Below are 13,972 nucleotides of genomic sequence, written 5' to 3' on the forward strand. Positions count from 1 at the left end.
CCCTTAGGATTTTTGGCCATGGCCATCTTAAGTAAGGGCAGATGATTCATGTACCATTTACTTCCTGGAATCCATCATCACTTAGCTTAGGCATACATACAGGGCGTGTTTAGCTGAAAAAAACCCTCCTCCCCTCCTGAAGGCTCCTGGGATATATGATATCATTTGCCCAGGCCTAAAAACCAGGAAGTAACTTAAGAAATTTACAGAGAAAGTTTAACACAAGTAAATATGATATGCTTCCCTATCTATTCACTAATGATAACAGCATAAGGATTAAAAGTAGTCCATGTTGATTGAGAGAGTGAAGTTCTGCTTTAAATAGTTAATTATGGGGATTTCTGATCCATTGCTGGAACAAAATTGAGTTGGGCTGGGTGGGTGCTCCTTAGCCATTCACAGGAAACCTGGTATTTTTATGAAATAATTGATTGGCCCAGGTGGAGAGGTAGGTAATTGATGTCACAATTTTGAAATTAGCCAATCAGAGGAAGCCTTGTATTCATTGATTAAAATAACAAGGCTTCCTGTGAATGGCTACAAAGCACTCAGTCTGATTCAATTTAGTTATGGCAGCAGACAGGAAGTCCGCATACCACTATCAGAACACAGTGCTGTATACTGTACAATATGTAGCTGATACACCAATGTATTAAAGGAAATAGCTTGTTTGGGCCAGCTTGGCAAAAAAAAAAAAATCCAATTTAGATTGAAAGCAAAACCTTGAGTTTGTCTTTAAAGCCCCACTCAGGGATAAAACAATTTTACTACCCCTCCTTCCTACCCTCCCTCTAACCTTTGCTGGTGGTCTTTTTGCCCCCTTACCGTGTGAAGCCAGCAAAACTCACAATTCCCACAACCAGATCCTTTGCCGCCACTGATTCTGATGCAGGGGACCGCTAATCCAGTGCTGCAATAACACCCCAAGACCACTGGTTCCCTGCCGCCCCCCTGAAATGACATTGGTTCTCTTCATTCTGAGAGGGCCCCCCTCCCCCAGTGATCATTGAGTAGAAAGTGTTCACTTGAGGCAAGCAGTGACATTAGACACCTAAAGAAGGAAGTAAAGGGCTGTGGTCTCACTGTGGATTGAGGTGAGTAAAAACAGGCATTTAGATAGAATTTTTTAAAAATATATATACACATTGGTCCTGGAGTGGGCATTTTCAACTGCCTGCCCTCTCAAATGCAGGCTAAGATGGGAGAAGACAGTGATTATTGCTAGCGACTATAGCAGCCGCTAGCAATAATCGCAAGTGAATCTGACAGGCTGGTTGTATCCAAGTTGATCGATGAACTTGGTACATTCAGCCTGCCCACACACAGTTCAAATCTCGGCCGGTTCATGCTAAACCAGCTGAGATTCAAATCGTCTATGGCCGGTATTATATGTCTGTTAGGCTGCAAAGGCTGATATCTGTGTTCTTTTGAGTGAGAATGACGATGTCCGTCTATGTGGATCATGGTGCTAAATCCAAATTAAAAGCCCGATTAATTACAAAAGACATTAACTTGAAATATTTAACTGACCCTTCTTAAATAATGACCAGTTATTTTTGTGTTCTTAAGATTCCTTTATTCCCCACAACCATTGATTCAGATTTCATTATCCAACGCCACTTTACAGGTCAGGTCTGATATGGCTGCTATGAAGCAATACTGTACAGACTGTTCTTTGTTTCGGAGCCTTTGACAAACGAGGCCCAGATTTTTTGGAATCCCCCACAGTATCACTGCTGCCCACGCACCATTTTGCAAGGATTTGTTTGACTTTTCGTAAGTTAGGGTAACACATAATATGGCTCTTCTCTTGTATAATGAAGACATGTCCTGTTCTGCTATGCTACATCCACTTGGAACATTACCAGGCTTTTGTAATCAGACAGCGCAGAGATCAAAGCTGATGTAGAATGCTTTCATTGCAAGGCTGTCATTGGCTGGACTGACCATCTCTGTGTCATGCCTATCCATGTCCACTACTTCTTCATGTGTGCTTATCCCGATGTGTTAGTCTTGTATGTTTTATGCATTCCATTATATGTGTATGCTTTTTAGAGATTCACTCTGGGCATTACCTCTAACATCTATCTGATGGTCGAGAATAGCAGGCATTCAACTTATTTAAACTCTAGGGTTTCCTTGTCAAAATATTTTATTTAATACATGCAAGGTGATAACAGAAAAAATAATAAATTACAAAATAATAATTGAGTTGAAGCTCAAAATTATGGTGGTGTATATATACATACTAAATAAGTATGGTGTAACCATAACTTGTCATGTAAGTACAAACAAAGGAAAACAAATGTAACGAGAGCTTCAAGTTCGTGAGAGGTAAACAGGGGTGAACCAAAGAGAAGAAAGAAAAAGAGAGAAGGTGGAGAGGCTAAGATAGGGGTGTCCAATCAGCAAAACTCTAGGGTTTCAAGAATCAACAAATAACTGAGCTTGAAAACATATCACCGCTGCAGTGGAGGATGGTGGTGAGGCTCTACCATGCAAAGCAAAAACCCAACTGGCTGTTCCTTATTCCATCTTTTATATTTACACCCTTGAGGTGTTAAGCACTTCAAGAAAAACAAGCTTAGGCACTCATCTTTGGTTACTACATTTTGTTATCAGGCTTACCCAAATAGTGTTGCACCAAATAGACACAAAAGACTGGGCCTCATTCGTCAAAGTGTCTTTGTTGCACCAGAGCAGCCAGTCAAAGATTTGAATGTGTGCATGTGTGAAAAAGGGAGAGTCTGGTTTGCTATTGAACAATATGCAGCCATTTTTTTAAAAACATATTTGAGTGGACAGACACTTACAATTCAGAGCAATGACACAATTGCACATTGACACTTGGGGGTGGATTTACTAAAACTGGAGGGTGCAAAATCTGGTGCAGCTGTGCGTGGTAGCCAATCCGCTTCTAATCTAAGCTTGTTTGATTATGCTTTGACCATAAAACATGAAAGCTGATTGGTTTCTACTCAGAGCTACACCAGATTTTGCACTGTCCAATAGACCTCTTATGCCGTGTACACACGATTGGACATTCCGACAACAAAATCCATGGATTTTTTCCGACGGATGTTGGCTCAAACTTGTCTTGCATACACACGGTCACACAAATCTTGTCGGAAATTCAGGTGACGTACAACACGTGCGACGAGCCGAGAAAAATGAAGTTCAATAGCCAGTGCGGCTCTTCTGCTTGATTCCGAGCATGCGTGGAACTTTGTGCGTCGGAATTGTGTACACACGATCGGAATTTACGACAACGGATTTTGTTGTCAGAAAATTTGAGATCCGGATCTCAAATTTTGTGTGACGGAAATTCCGATGGAAAATGTCCGATGGAGCCTACACGGTTTCCGACAACAAGCTCCCATCGAACATTTTCCGTCTGAAAATCTGACCATGTGTACGGGACATTAGAGTTCTAGATTAGTAACACACTTGCACTTGGTTGTAAGAACAGTTTAAAAATGACCCTTGGTATCTCAGAATAATGGTACACCGGCTTTGGGTCTCAGAACAATAGCACATTGATGCTTGGGATTCCAAGGCAATAGCAGAATGACAATTGTTTTTCCAAAACCATCACATAAAGTGCCTTTAGGCGGGCCATAGACGGTGCAAATTTCTTTCCTGCAACCACGATTTCCCCCATTAACACAGGCAGTGCTGACAGGGGAATCCCTCCTGCTGAGCAATTGGGGGGGCGGGGGAAGTTACAAAAATTCTGATACCAAATATTTACAAATTTACAGCCATAAAGTGCTGCGCCAAACTCATATACAGTAAGTCCCCTACTTACGAGCGAGTTCTGTTCTGGGAGCTTGTTCATAAGTCCAACAAAGATCAGTGCTTGCAGACATAGGCTGCCAGCGCTGATCAGTGTGTTTAGCACACACATTACAATCAGTGACTCTCTCCCATGTGCATAAAATTCTAAAGTGTAACACTTCCAATGAGAAAATCCATGTATCCAGAGGAACACCCAGCAGTGATGAAAACTAGTCAACAGAACTGTTTACTGGAATTCAATGACCCCCAATATATGAATTGTCATAAATGCTGTGGATCTGTTGCCCTGGTCTATAGAGTTAACTCCACTCCTCACAGTTTGGGACTTTGTTACAAGGAGACAAGGGGGGAGATTTACTAAAACTGGAGCACACGGAATCTGGTGCAGCTGTTTATGGTAGCCAATCATGTTTAACTTCTGCTTGTTCTATTGGGCTTTGGCAATAAAACCTGGAAGCCAATATCCGGAGCTACACCAGATTTTGCACACTCCGGTTTTAGTAAATCCCCCCCGCAAAATGTAAATGGAAGCAGCCTCCATAGTATAGCATTAAATATGAAATTGTTTTATTAACTAATTAAAGTGCACACATTTACAAGAATTTGGTACCTCTCTTCAATTTAAAAAAAATACAAGCAAGAAAGTCCAAGAAAGTCCTAGTCCGCTGGCCGCCATGTGTGAAGAAATCACATATAGCAGATTGGGGCTTTCTTGCATGTACTTTTTACATTGATGAGCGGTGCCGATTTCTTCTAAATGTGAGTGTGCACTTTGACTTTTTAATAAAATAATTTTGTATTTAATACTGTATTATGGAGGCTGCTTCCTTTTATATTTTGTCTCCCTGTAGCATGGTCTCATACTGAGAGGAATGGTGTTCACCTCGTATACCAGGGCAACAGTTCCGTAGCTAATATGACCACTCATATATGGGGGGGGGTTCATTGGATTCTGGATTTCCTCACTGCTGGATGTCCCTCTGGAGACAGATTTTCTCACTGAATTTTTACTTATTTATGAGATTGGCGCAGCACTTTGGGGTTTCATTCCAACACCATCATCCACTGACACTAGAGGTCCCAGAACAGTGGCATAGTTAAAGAGGACTTCAGAATAAAGCCACACACTTGAGGTCCCAGAGCAATGACACACAGACATTTGTGGATTTGAAACATTGTCAATGGCACGTAGACACTTGCGATCCAGAACATTTGCACAATGCTATAATAGTAGCACACTAAATGGGTTCCCAGGGATGATGATGTATTTGAAGATCCACCACTGTTCAAGAATGCCCATATGTTTAAGGACACTTACTTTTTCTATAGTAGTGGTAGCAGGATTTTGGTTCTTTATTATAGTCATGTACAGACCATTTGTATGATGCTATACAGGGGTTAGTTAATAATTCTAGCAGTTGACGTAATTATAACATGGTTTTGAGCTGTCTTTGACAGGTTCTGAGTGTAATTTAAATCCCCCTTAGCTTCCTCCCCTACAGAGCTAGGACCCCCTTGTGCAATGATTCCCACAGACTGTATAATGCCATCCGCCTCTCACATGCTGTGTTGCTGTCTTGCCTGTCAATGTGCTCGTGTCCAATCATTCATCTGAACGTGCTAGCATACATATTTTCATTCTTGCAGACAATTTTCGCTACACGTGTGACATCTGTGGCAAAAAGTACAAATATTACAGCTGTTTCCAAGAGCACAGGGACTTGCATGCAGTGGACGGTAAGTATTCACTCCTTCACGGCTCAGAGGTAGGAAATATGATTTCGACGTTTCATGGTAGCCCAGGGTGACTCCGTATTGGTTGTTAAAAGCTCACCATTATATCATAAAAAAGCTATTGTACATACAAAATGCTCCTGAACTCAAAGCTCAACGCTTTCCATCTAGTAGAGTACTAATTGGATTCGTTTTGTTGTCATAGGTTTATCTGTACCTGTTGCCTGCACTTCCTGCAGTTATAACTCTTGAAGTCAGAGTCTTGATTATACACTGGAACAGGGATAGAACCTCTGTCAATTTTTTTCCCACTTTCCCATCTGAGAGATTTTTCTTCTTATTTGATGGGTTTTAGGGTGGCCATACACGTAGCGATTGTGCAATTGCAGAGCAAGCGATCTACAAATAATTAAAGTATTGAATGATGCAGCACACGGTATTTTTTCCATCTTGCAAATAACTGATAATATTGATTAGAAATAGAATCTATCAATGATGTAAACAATTTAAAAAAAAATATTTGAATTGCTATCTCTGACACACATGTGGATATTTGCTTGATCGATCAGTGACAATTCTACCACAGACGATCATTTTGGCAGAGTCAAAATTGATCAAGAACTCACTAAATTGATTGACTTGAGGGTCTTTGGTTTAGTCGCATTGAATGATCATATCAATGGTCACATGTGAAGCCACCTCTAGACAGCATAAGAATGAGGCATTATCTCCATTCAATGTCTATTTGATGGTGCCAGAATAAGAAGTGGCAGAAAATATTCCCATTTCCTATCAGTTTGATGAGTATCAAAAAAAGTGAGGGATAATTTACCAACATTCTACCTGATTTTCCCACACTTTCTGGTGTTAAACAGAACAGAAAGTGGGGGGGGGACCTACCACAGAGACACAAGCAGCAATAAAAAATAATTCTTATTTGTAAATTACAGGACACAGACACTCTAAATCTTAGACTATTGTTTTAAGCAGCTGCCTTCATATAGTTGGGCAAGCAAAGCCATTAGGACAGCCCTTTAATATTCATCCAACTCCCAGCAAGCCCCGTTTTTTTTTTTTCTAATGTTGTTAGGTTAATGAACATCTTTGCCGCTACATAGCCAATGCAACTTCCAGATCAGCTCCTTGGCTGATCTTTGAGGGAATGTACCCGGACCCTGCCAAAAACTGAATTAGAGGCTAGCCTGTGATATTGCTTAGGCCACATTTGATGGGCATGCGATGTGATGAGTCAGCCTCAGGGTGCCGCCCAAGTGCAGTGCCTTAATCCATCTTCTGGTAAAACCTGTCCCTAAAGACCTCTTAAGGGGCATCCCCTCTGGGAGAGCTAAGAATGGGACTTGGTTCTTCAAATTCCCCTTGGCTGACTGGGAGAAACCACAGACATTGGTGGTAAGTCAGGGCCTTGTTTGGAACCCAGTGTGCTGTCGCTTAGGTTCCTAAAGAGTTAACATGTTGCGCACTGGCAGCTATACATTCGATGCCAGCAGTGGGAGCAGTTCAGTTATGCTACTTTTTAAAAATTGACGCCCTTTTTTCCTCAAGCCCCTGGCTTTCCGATAGATAAGGAGAGCTACCACCTATGACAGCTTATTTCTCATTGGGGATACTGTGCTTGCCATACCGTTTTCCAGTACACGACACACAGTCAAGGTTCTGTGCTCCCTGCCTCTCTACCTGCATACAGCACAGCAACCCTTCAGCTGTGCATAGGTGTCTACTGCCTACAGTGACTGGTCACAGAAGAGTTAACCCTTCCAGCCCTGCAGAAATGGTTGTTGGTACCACTAGTGGCATATCTCTCACTATGCTTGGCAGGTAACAGATGCAAGAAAGGTGGGTCAGTGGGCCATGCCAATTCACGCTCTGCAATTGGCTTAGGGGGGGACCTGCAACATTTTCCCTAAACGACCCAATTTCTGCAGTTTGAATCACTTCCCTCCTCTGAGACCTCTTTAGCCCCTTCTGGGATTCCCCCCTCCTTTTTTTAAGTTGCTTTGTCCAGGGAGAAGTTTACAGTCCACTGTGTCTGAATTTATAGGTAGGCTTTCAACCCTCTTGGAGACATAAGGGGGTCCTCTTATCCTCTCCCTCAGAGTGCATATTTGAATCTCCTTTGTCTGCTTCTGCACTTCTTAAAGAGGAGGATGTAAATAGTACCTCGTCCAGTACAGAAAGTCTATCCTGACACAGTGCACGCATGCCTCGCCCCTAGAGCATACTGCATTAGCATGGCATAGGTCACCAGCCTCGGCTCACTAAATATGCCTTGGCCTGCAAAAACCTTCCTAAATTTACTCACTCTTACATCCTATGTTATAAAGTGACTGGTCCCACTCCTAGTAAAAGTCCCTTCAAAGGTTATAGCTTAGCAATCTCTTATTGACGAGGGGTTCATGAAATAGTGGGCTGTCCCAGTGGACCCATCCATCTCTTGTCTTAAGACCCAATGACCCTTGCAGAGGAAGTCCCTGCATTCAAAGAGCTTGTGAACAGGAGGTTAGAGGCCCTCTTTAAAGCCTGATTCTCCCACAAGGACCTACCAACCTGCTGTTGCAGCAATCTCGACCAAAATAAATTTGAACAATGCCATAGTCATGACTTATATCAACCATTGGGGACAACAGAAGTTGTGCAGCCGAAATAGAACCTGACCTGGTCCTCATTTGGGCACATTCCAGCTCTGACTGCTGTGCTTAACTCAAGCGTGGTAAATTGGCAGGTGAACTTCCTCAGTCAGCAACGTCTGGACTCTGGAAAATGATCCCTTCACTCTAAGGTGTTTCAAGCTGTCTGTTACAGATGGGGGATGCCGGCCAAGGACCTTCTGGTGTCTAGGTTTAACAATAAGCTTGACAGGTTTGTTGCCAGAACCAAGAATCCTCTGGCCTTTGTGATGAATGCTCTGGTGACTCCGTGGGATCAGTTCAACCTGATCTGCATCTTTCCCATTGCTGAAGCTCTGCTGGATCAAGATGAAGGGCGATTTGATGGTCCTTCTTTTTATTTCACAAACTGGTCCAGGAAGACAAGATTTTCGGGCAAAGGCTTCTAGCAGACTCTCCATGGGCCCCTCCTAAATCACCTGGCTACTCTGTGGGACAAATTCTGTTTCTCCAGTCTGGCCTAGACCAGCATTTGGCCTGGAGTGCCATCAAAGTCAGGTTTGGGCCCCTAATCGTTCTTTTCCAAAGACAACATGCCTCTCATTGGGGAGAGCAGACAGTATACACTCTGGGACATGTACTCGCACCTATCAAATTGAGACCAGTGGCTGTGTTTGTGCATCCCAAAAGAAATGAATAGGACTGCCTGTGCATGAAAGCACGGAAAACCTGTGCATTCCGTGTGGGCAAAGATGAGGTACCATCCCTTGCTGTTGGAGCATATTCCACCAGATCTTTTAGTGCTTTGTGGGCTTTTTTTAGCATCAGGCATTTGTTTCCTAGATTTTCTAGCTGGCCATAGTTGTGAGGTGTGGCTTGGGGCTAACCTGGAAGAAAACTGAAAAAGGTTTATACATTTTAAAATGTATTATTACTTTCAGCACTTATTGAGGCCTAATGTCTTGTCAGTTAAGAAATGGAAGGACCAAGAGGGGCAGCGTTGTTGTGCTGTGCTTAGGGCATCAGTTGATCCCATTATGAAAATGTAATTTGCATTCAGTAGGTAGGCAAGTATTTTGAGAATGCAGCCTTTCAGTTAATTGGGAACCACAGGCATCTTTGAGCTACATAATGGAAACCATTTTAAACATTTTGAGACTGTTATTGTAACCAAACACCTCACCAACCAAGAGTTTAGAGAGAGCCATTCTGAGAATTAAAGTCATCAGTCCACTCAGGAAATGACATAACTGACACGCAAAATCATTGGAAGCCATTTTGATAATGCAGCCTGTTATGATAAAGTATAATTTACCTCAGCACCATCATGGGTCCCTAGTAAACTGATACGCCATGTTCTCTTGAATGTAGGTGAACAAAATGGCCATCTGCGGTGTGTAGGCAGCAGCTGTACATGAATATACCTGTGCTAAAGTTCTTCCAATATTGAATGTAGATTCTACAACATGGGATACTTATGATCTCTGACTATTTAGAAGATGGGAGAAGTTGAGTTAACGTACCTATGATACAGTTAGGGTCTCACTCTGTATTCTTGAAATATGGTTCTCCATACACCAGCTACTGAACTTCCAGAGGAACATGGCTATCACAGAGGTGATTAGTAATGAAGCTGAATTATTTTCAGCACAGTTGTTGCAAACTAGAAACACTAAAGATGGCCATCTATCATAGAATCCAGTAGCTGTATAGAGGAAAATGTTATACTTATCTGACGGTAATTTTCCTTTCCTGATGCAAAGCATGACAGCATATACGTATGGGTAGGTTCCGCCCCCTGCCCTATTCCAGGACTGGTTAAGTAAGTCTCCTCCCTGCAGGCAGCATTCTTGTAACTTAGTATCACTGAGAAGCCCTTTCGGGAGGTACCTATATACTGTCATGCTTTGCATCAGGAAAGGAAAATTGCCATCAGGCAAGTATAAAATGTTCCTCTTTCCTGACACAGCATGACAGCATATACGTATAGGATGTACCAAATCACCAGACAACAAGGGTGGGTAATGCTGAAGTGTTTAAGTCGAGGATTAGATCTATCCCCGTCCATGGATGCGCAATCCATCTGGAAAAGCGGTCTCTGCCCTCAATTGATGGATTTGTCCTAGCCATCTAAGCCCCTTGACTAACTTGATCCGCACCACTGTGATTGTCTTTAATGGACAGCAATTGTCTTCTGATGCCGTTAGGCCTGAGGAGCCCTTGAAGAAGGGCCAATTCTTTGTCTCTCTTCAACCTTGAATCTATTTCCAATGCTTGTGGTACTCCAAACACTTTAGTTTGGATATGCCAGAAGGATGATGTTCTAACCCAGATGCAAAGATGCAGACCTCTGTATAGTGCTGAGGAAGAGACTAGAGCCACTTTGCCTGATAATTTTAGCGGTAGTTTATGGCTTGATACGTGGATATCTGAGGTCCTTCTAGACCTATTAGCCATACAAAATACTTCTTCAGTGTTACTGGCCATATTGAGGATGTCTTATCCCTCTGAATGGAGAGTGAGACAATGTGTCCCACACTATTTGGAAGACCCCAGGGGGGAACGAACAACCTGCCCAGGTCTTTCGGAATTGGTTTGCCAAGATATGCAGTTACTGGCTCCCAGAGAGTGAGGACACAACTGATTCTCATCTATCCTTTAATGCCGTCTCTAGGCATACTTGTATACAATTCAATCCTTACAGTAGGGAACAGAGGATTCCATCCTTTAAATTCTGTAGGGTTTCCTATGATCTAATGTGCTTGAAGTTCGGAGTAGGCACCCTGACCTCCATAGGATTTCATACACTAAAGGTGAGACCTCTAAGTAAGCCTTCACTTCTTGGTCTCCAGCATCTAGATAGAACTTGTCTGAATTCGGAAGATACCGTTGGCCACGCTATATGAGGTCTTGGATCTCAGGAAGGAGAATAGGAGGTTCTCGGATCTGAGACTGTACCCGCAGATATCATGGCCTGCCTACCACTGGGCAATTATTGTCCTCATCACCACTGAACGACTGCGGATCCTAATAAGGATCCTGGAGACTATTAGGTTTGTTCAATATACATATTGGCTAATCTGCAGACCCAGCTGGATGTTACAAGTTTCACTGCTTCAGCCTCTGGGAAGCCACCAAGGTTACTGTCAGATCAGTATCCTGATAGCTTTATTTGTTGCCGAACCCTTGAACGGTTTGTTGGTTTGGAGACCATCCCTTGATATCCAACTGCTGAGGCTCTCTTTGTTGCTTTTTCAGAAGGACTTCAGTCTGCGACCACTGCAACTCTGACTTTGGACACCTTTTCCTCCATTGGCATGAATACCCGACAAGTAATTAGATTAGCTAATTTAGCTACCTCCCAAAAAGGGACTTGTCTCCTTTGTGAAATCGCTGTTACTGGTGCAGAAAGCAAGCCTTCCCTTACTACACAACCAGTTAATACAGTTGTCAACCTTCCACTGGCCCACTCAGGCCACATGGGTTACTACAGGCTACTTCTTTACCCTTTTGCGACTGTGGGATGCAACCAATGGGAAAGAGCTATAATTTGTTCAAGTGAGATATAGACTGTTGCTCTCTCTGAGGGTAACTTTTTTTTTTTTTTTTTATTTCTTTATTTATCGTTTTTCATAACAATTCATTTCCCACAGGGGACATAACCATAATACAAAACCCCCAAGGTATACACAGAAAAACATACTGTCCCCCAAACCCGTCCCACCCCCCCTCTCCCCCCCAACCACCCCTCCCCTCCCAACCCTGCAGGACATTGCTCGGAAGGAGCGTCTCACATCATAATCGCTCCATCCACAATATTAATCCATCCCTTATGAGGGTAACTAACTACTGTATTCTTCAGAGATTCAGAACTGCTTCCAGGGAGGTCATTGCTGTAATAAGACTAGTTGGTCTCTTGATGATGGCTCCTCCCAATTCAATGTGAGTCTGAACTTTTCCCCAGGACCTGGAAGACATTGCGCCAGGCTGTTGCCCAAACAAGGCTCACCAGAAATCCTGACTCCCGCAAGATGGCCTCTACTGGGTATAATATCCTGGGAAATGCCTGGAGTTTGTGGAAAGGCCACAGTCTGCCAGATGAACGCGTAGTGAACTCTCAAACGGCCAAGAGAAAGTACTTGCAGAAACATTGGTGTCTCGAAGTGTGTATACAGTATACACACACACACTTGCTAAGTCTATAGACCATCTACAATCTTAGCCTAGGTTTCCACTATTGCGGCCTAAAAAGTAATGCGATTTTGATGCAACCTTTATGAGACTTGAAGCAATGCCTGTGTATTCTTGAGGTCCATGGCCCCAAGTCGCATCAAAGTGGGATCAAAGTAGTGCAGGGACTACTTTTGAAGTTGCTGCGATTTGAAGTTGCACCATTATGAACGGTACTCCTTGGAAATAATGGGGTAGGATTTGTGGAAGCCAAGCCTTACTGATGGCTGGAGAGATTGACTGCAATGATGACCTGCGGTTGTGGATCCTAATCCTTCTGCTTGTTGACCAAGTCCTAATTTTGACTAAAGAATATGCAGTCATAACCCTTGCGCTCGAATGCATCATGGAGGGAATGCAATGATTTGGAGGAGACGAATGAAAAATTCCAATGGCTTCCTTAATGCACAGGACCCATGGATCCTAAAGCTCAAATTTTACATATAATTCTGTCAGCTGACCCTACTGGGTGACTTGGGTTTAGGCAGACAAATAAAGATGATTATTGATTCTTTATTCTTCTCTATAGTTTTCCCAGGTTTAACCTGTCATTTAATCTTTGTTACTTTGCCTTTTGGCTATCCTCTGGTCATTGGCGATTAACACAAGGAATTAATCCCTCTTCTAGATATTACCGGATCTGACTTGAACAGTCACCACTCTGACTTAAAAGCGTTACGTGTTACTTGTGGGATGAGCCATAGGGGTTAACTGACCACAACGGACTATCAGAGAAACAGCATATAGTCTTGTATCCACAATGGCTAAACTGGATCACTGGCTACTTCATTTTCACTCTAGGATCAGCCATAATAGAGAGTTTATCACTGGCCAGAGCTCTGCCTTCATCTTGTCTGGGATCCTGACAGTCTGGCTACTGAAGTGAGCTCCACCGCACGTCACAAAACACTACTTAATATTAGTATGAACCTTCTTCATCTCGAGATCCATGCGCTGTCCTAGGGTCTCTGCAAAGGATATTGCTTTTCTGCTGGCAGAATGGCACCCCTGGCTAATCTGATGAAGCTTGTTTGGCCGGCTGCTTCTGAGGCAGAGGTACCCCTTAAACGACTTAGTTGTTTGATTAGCTTAGTACCTGAGCATTATTGAAATAGAGATCCACACAGTTAGTTTGGACAGAGTTAAAACATCCACTTTTTGCTTCTGATATGCCAACCTGCCATAGCAACTTCCTAGAAGCAAGCTAAGGCTGCCCCATCTGGCCAGTCTGATAAAGACTCCCTGGCCAACTGCTTCTGAGGTAGAGGTTGCCTTTAAATAAACACAGCTGTTTGATTTAGGCTTGGCATGGAACCATTAGTGACTGTAGGCTGTCTCAGCCTCCTCTCTGGCAATTTGCCACTGCCTCTGGCCTGCAACTTGGTTTGTATTTTGGCCGACACACTAGTTACCACCAGTCCACTATGATTTTTGTAGAGATTTCCTTGGTCTGCCTCTTCTGGCAGTTAAATACATAGTGGTTCCTTCAGGGCTAAAGAGAACCTGTCCCTGTTGCAGAAGAAGGTTGACTCTCCTCTTCCTGAGAAGTGGTATTGGTGTTGAGGGCTGGAGAGATTTACAATCCA

The 13,972-nt window shown here is 43.0% G+C and overlaps 1 protein-coding gene across 9 annotated transcripts in view; it reads left to right on the top strand.

Annotated features, from left to right (window-relative positions):
* LOC141108356 (zinc finger protein 618-like) overlaps window positions 1-13,972 on the top strand; it is a 270,313-nt gene that overhangs the window by 169,300 nt on the left and 87,041 nt on the right. For 7 of the 9 annotated variants that reach the window (XM_073599896.1, XM_073599895.1, XM_073599897.1 and 4 more), the window contains one exon: window positions 5,446-5,535. The exons of the other annotated variants lie outside the window; for them this stretch is intronic. In XM_073599896.1, coding sequence (XP_073455997.1) covers window positions 5,446-5,535 — 90 coding nt within the window. The remainder of the gene's footprint in view (window positions 1-5,445; window positions 5,536-13,972) is intronic. 9 annotated transcript variants of the gene reach the window in all.

This window comes from Aquarana catesbeiana, linkage group LG09, assembly GCF_042186555.1.
Source record: "Aquarana catesbeiana isolate 2022-GZ linkage group LG09, ASM4218655v1, whole genome shotgun sequence".
Classification (NCBI taxonomy): Eukaryota; Metazoa; Chordata; class Amphibia; order Anura; family Ranidae; genus Aquarana; species Aquarana catesbeiana.